This window comes from Atta cephalotes (assembly GCF_000143395.1).
Source record: "Atta cephalotes unplaced genomic scaffold scaffold00004, whole genome shotgun sequence".
Lineage (NCBI taxonomy): Eukaryota > Metazoa > Arthropoda > Insecta > Hymenoptera > Formicidae > Atta > Atta cephalotes.
This window is the reverse complement of record NW_012130068.1, coordinates 309,984-315,523: the sequence shown is the minus strand read 5'-3', so window position 1 is coordinate 315,523 and position 5,540 is coordinate 309,984. Positions and strand designations below refer to the sequence as shown.

The window sequence follows — 5,540 nt, the reverse complement described above, 5'->3', positions numbered from 1 at the left end:
CACACACACACACACACACACACACACACACACACACACACACACACACACACACACACACATATTTAAAGAATTAATTACCTTTATAAATATTCAATTCAAAACAAACAATTCGATTTATATCATATAAATATCATGGTTTTCGTTTTCCATGTCATTTTATAAAGAATATGTTACAGTTTCTTAGCACTACAATAGATGTATCATCAGATGAACTATCGATAGCCATAGTTGGAACAAATTCAATGTTTACTTGGCCTAATGAACAATACATCAATTTCCAAAGTGTATTTTCTTTTGGATATAAAAAGATAAAACCGTTACATGGTAGCAGGTAATTAAATTAAAAAAAAATTTTTTTAATTATGCTAATATATATTAGTTTGTACTTTTGAATTTATACATATCTTAAGTTACATGATACATAAAAATATTTTATCTTTTAGTAAAATGCTGTGTCTACGTACAGACAATATGTTAAGTATGGTATGTCTGAATACATTTCTTACATTAAAAATATGTGATGAATCAGTGTTTGATTTTGATGTAATACAACATGATGATTATTCTGAAATTTTACTTTTAACGCATTCTAAGGACAATTATGCTACATATACACTACGTATTATTTCTTATCCAGGTAAATGTATTATTTTTATTTGTAAATAGTTTTTATAAATTAATGAGATACTTTTTGTTCTTTTAGATTTTGAACAGAAATTAGAAATCAACGTATCTGCCAATACTCATTTATTTAAAATTTTACATGCTTTCGATAATCTATTTTATATAGAAGGTATTAACAATGAGACCGGTATTACCGACACGTTTAGAATAAAAACGATATTGGAAAGTATTCCCGAAATACGTTTAGCGAAATTATTAAAGAAGAGACAATTTGATGTAGCTGAAGCTTTTGCAAGAAAATCAAATCTTTCAATGGAACCTATTTATTGTTCTAAAGCAGCATTACTCGTAGAACAGCTTAGTCCATGGACAAAATTTACTCCTAATTCGGTCAACGTAGATACATTAATAAATATTCTAAATAAAATACAAAATGTGCAATATGTGATTGAATGTTGCAGTAAAGCCCTTATTTCTGATTATATACAAATGAGACGTATATATTTATATGCTCAACAAAAAATAATGCAAAATATTAAGGTATTTATTATTTATAACCGTTAATCGCAATAATATTTAGTGTTTCTGCATTCAGTTTATATTCTTTATAGATAAAAACTATAGATGATTCATTGAATACCAGTCTATCTATAATAAACGACGCTTTATATAGACTTGAGACTTTTCATATGATTCAAAATACCGAGACAGATACGCTATTGAACAATGACGCAAGTATGAAAGAATGGATACGATTTTCACAAGCAAATTTATTGGAAGAATGTACTACTCGTTTAAATATGGTATTATATGTGATTATAATTATACATATATTACGGTGTAAAAAGTTACAAGAATTGCTATATTGTATATAATGTTTAATATTTGTACAGGGTCAACTTAAACCTGCTACATTAATTTGGACGAGACACCTTCCTGATTTTGCAAAACGTATATCTGTGCATACTGTACAAAGTATTTTTACAATTTTACCTGAAGATGTAGATCCATCATGCTTGTGGCCTTGGCTTATTCATTTTATACCAACATTATTATCCTTATTGCCTGATGCAATAAATGAGATTATGTTTTGGAGTTTAAAGAAACTAAAATATCTTGAGATATCTCACCATACGGTATGGCCAGAAATCGGCATAGAATTTGCTAAAAAGTTTATAAAATTGTTCAAATTCGAAGATAATCAGTTAGTATACTTTCATCAAGAATACGGATATCAGAACTCTTTATTGAAACAGTTTATGATCCTATTTCAAGCTTTAATTGATATTCAACAATTGAAGATTGTTCACAGGTCAGTAATATTGTAATTTTAAATTAGCTTATAAATTAATATTACTTATTTTTTAAATTACACAATAGATTGAGAGTACCTCTTGACATATATATTGATTCACCTGTGGAAGCGATTTATATGTTGTTGGATAAGATACATCTTGACCAAATATCAAATTTCGTAAATACATTCCTAAAACAATATATATTTAATAACAATTTACAAAATGATACTGTTTTTTGTACGTATATTCAGGTTCGTATGTATTCATTTTACGTATAATATTCTTTAATTTTACTTAAAGATGTAATACATTACTTGTTAATATTAAATTTCTAATTAATAATTGTTCTATAAGTGCGTACATATTTTGTACTTTTAGAAAACTATAAAAAATTCGTATAGTTGGTGGTTTAATGAAGAAGCTGCATGGGAAAAAAGAGTTACTATTATAATAAGCCTTATACATAATATAGAGGTGAATATTAGAAACACATACTATTTACGATATTGTAACTTGTAAAATATCTTTTCATTTATTTAACACAACGTTTTATGTTACATGTTACATAACAGAAACGACTGGAACAAACTTTAATAGTTTTAAGAAAAGCTCCAGTGCCCTGGAGTTCAATTATAGCTACCTTAGCAGAAACAAGCATTAATTACAATCATAGTTTATCTTTTAAAATTAAAACTGAATGCGATTATGTTCCAACAAAACTTATTTTAAAGAAATATGGATATGCGACAATTGGTGTAAATAATGTTGGTATAAGTTATGGTATCGTATTCTATCTGTCTTTATATGTTGTTATATTTAATTAATTATTTATATTTTAGAGATTGATATCACGCATAATAAAAGAAAATCGCGATTCTATGATTAACGATATAGATGTGCTAACTAAAGACGATCAACAATTAAGACAAAATGCGTTTTGTCGATGTATAAACGTTCGATTAAATGAAAAGTATGTCGTGAAAAAAATGTATTATTTTGAAGTTTTAAAATGGAGAAAACATATGAATGGGTGCGCGCGCGTGTGTGTGTGTGTGTGTGTATGTGTGAGCATGCGCGCGTGTATAAAGCATATTAAAACATTTTTCTAATTTACTGGAAACACATTTGTTTTAGAAATCATCAAAAAGCAATGGATATATTACATTATTTGGAAAATAATACTATCAGTGTTTTATATTGTTGTGAAGGAATTATTAATTATATTATTGCGGCTTTCTCTTTTCAAGTAATGACTTTTGATACAGTGTTTAATTTAATAAAAATTGTTTTTTATAAATTATAATCAATTATCTTCAAAATTCGCTTTTAGAATTCAATAACATCCTTGATGTGTCACATGGAAATATTGGGTTGTTTAGAGTTCAAAATATATAATTTGTTAACACAATCAAATGTTTGTCTTTATCGTTGCAACAACATTATCAAAATGATAAAAGATTTAAAATCATTGTACGCACTGAAGAAATATTACGAGATTGATATTTCTTTGAAAGATTATCATATGCGGAAGTCATTTGTGTTGCAAAATTATATCTCGAAATCACTTTCAAGTAAAATTTCTAATTTAATTTTTATAACTATAAGTACAATATACACATTTGTTAAGAATTTACAATTTATTTATGATAATTTAATAGATATTAAGGAGAACGATTGGTCAATATATAAGACGGTTATTAAAATTGCCGAGTTGCTAGGATTAGAAAAGTCATATGCCACTTTATCCATGTTAAAACAGATGAAAAACTTAACAGGTTTAAACGGATTAGAACATCTTGTTGAGTAAATATTTTACATATTTTATTCTTATTTAATTTTATATCTACAAATATATATAAATTATTTATTTCTTCTATATTTTTATAGTGATGATAACGATTTAAATATGACATCCAAAAAATTTAAGAATATATGTAAGATATGCTTATCGATATTACAACATTCTTCTATAGACACCAACGCTGTAAAAATTGTCAAAAGTTTAAGTATATCAATATTAAATACTTGTCAAGACAGTATGTATCACAATTATATTGATGATTCAAATGACAAAATTTATCGCAAACTAATGTATATTTCAGGTGATTTACAGTCTGCACTAATGGTTTATATTTGTGTCAATGTATATCCAAATTTTCCTATTCAAGATTGTTTTGATTCAAAACAGAGACTCATATCACAATCTAATTGGAAGTTATATACAATTTATAAGGATCAAGCAATATCTTTGGATGAAAAATTGTTGTTCCTATTTAAAGATGCAATGTCTTTGCACTTATATTATTCAAATCAAATCAATATTAATGAAATTACAAATTGCGATGTATGTATTGCAAATTATATATGCATTTATAAAAAATACTTTGTGATATATCAGTATAATTTATTTATATAGGAACAAATGGATCAACTGTTAACTAGTTTTTTGGAAAATACAAAAAAGATGCAACCTCAACACAATGATTATTCTTTACTGCAAATTTTCAAAACATTTTATTTCATATACTATACTACATCTGTAAGAAATGAAGAGAGATTAACTGAAATGAAATGTATATTATCACAGCTTCTAATAAATTTATTGAGAAAGTTGTGCACTGGACGATCGTTCGATTTACAGTTGGGACTGTCGGCTCTCTTTATGTTATCTGAACAAGAAGCGTGCAATTGGCTTTCCACAGTTTCCGCATCGTAAGAAAATTAATCTATTTTTTGAGAAAATTAATATAATAATATGTAAAGATGAAAATTTGTAGATTTCAGACTGATCATATTCGACATTGTACATTTTCAACTTTGGGATATGAATATTCGCGTTTGGGCCAAAATCAATCATTGATACAGACGTTTGAGAATTACAAGCTACTGCATATTTGGGCACAACGACTGGCACATTACTCGATAAATTCCAAAGGTACGCTCATATATATACATATATATATATATATATATATATTTTCATTATCATCGATTTTATTTTTATATTAAATGCAAATCTTGTTGAATTAACATTACATTAATATATGTATATATTTTAATACATGAATATTTTCAGAGGTTTTAACAAATAGTGCTTCGAGCAAAAGAGAAATTTTACAACAGATTATAAGCAGTAATAAAGAGAACATGATTCCCTTACTAAAGGATTACTGTTCTAGTTTTGGATTTAATTTCAATGATTGCCTTTTGCATTATTTACAAGTATTATTAAAAACATGGAATCCAACGATAACCATTTCGAATACAAGCATAAATAAAGGTTAATATGTATTTGTGATAAGAAGAAATACATGTATTTGACAATTTAACATTTATATACATATTTTTATGTATGTATACATTATTTTTGCATAATGTCGAATGCAAATTTAACAACTGAATGACATTTTATAGAGTTACTTATCTGTAAAGAGGAAGTCGATGAATTAAGAAAGAAATGTAATGCAGTCGTTGCGCAAATGGAAGATATATCTATGTTGAAGCAATGTATGTCTACATTATGGCAACACGTAGGTTATAAAAATATAATAAGATAATATAATTTCTTATAATAATTTTTATTAAATTTCAATTTATATATATATATATATATAG

The 5,540-nt window shown here is 26.3% G+C and overlaps 1 protein-coding gene across 1 annotated transcript in view; it reads left to right on the top strand.

The window, feature by feature from the left end:
- LOC105625863 (kinetochore-associated protein 1) overlaps positions 1 to 5,540 on the top strand; it is a 13,201-nt gene that overhangs the window by 2,894 nt on the left and 4,767 nt on the right. Inside the window, exons 5-22 of the mRNA XM_012207174.1 lie at positions 180 to 334; positions 447 to 640; positions 707 to 1,167; positions 1,239 to 1,430; positions 1,521 to 1,939; positions 2,008 to 2,176; positions 2,304 to 2,399; positions 2,498 to 2,689; positions 2,765 to 2,895; positions 3,060 to 3,171; positions 3,256 to 3,496; positions 3,584 to 3,728; positions 3,813 to 3,961; positions 4,028 to 4,269; positions 4,342 to 4,637; positions 4,703 to 4,860; positions 5,002 to 5,205; positions 5,340 to 5,455. Coding sequence (XP_012062564.1) covers positions 180 to 334; positions 447 to 640; positions 707 to 1,167; positions 1,239 to 1,430; positions 1,521 to 1,939; positions 2,008 to 2,176; positions 2,304 to 2,399; positions 2,498 to 2,689; positions 2,765 to 2,895; positions 3,060 to 3,171; positions 3,256 to 3,496; positions 3,584 to 3,728; positions 3,813 to 3,961; positions 4,028 to 4,269; positions 4,342 to 4,637; positions 4,703 to 4,860; positions 5,002 to 5,205; positions 5,340 to 5,455 — 3,672 coding nt within the window. The remainder of the gene's footprint in view (positions 1 to 179; positions 335 to 446; positions 641 to 706; positions 1,168 to 1,238; positions 1,431 to 1,520; positions 1,940 to 2,007; positions 2,177 to 2,303; positions 2,400 to 2,497; positions 2,690 to 2,764; positions 2,896 to 3,059; positions 3,172 to 3,255; positions 3,497 to 3,583; positions 3,729 to 3,812; positions 3,962 to 4,027; positions 4,270 to 4,341; positions 4,638 to 4,702; positions 4,861 to 5,001; positions 5,206 to 5,339; positions 5,456 to 5,540) is intronic.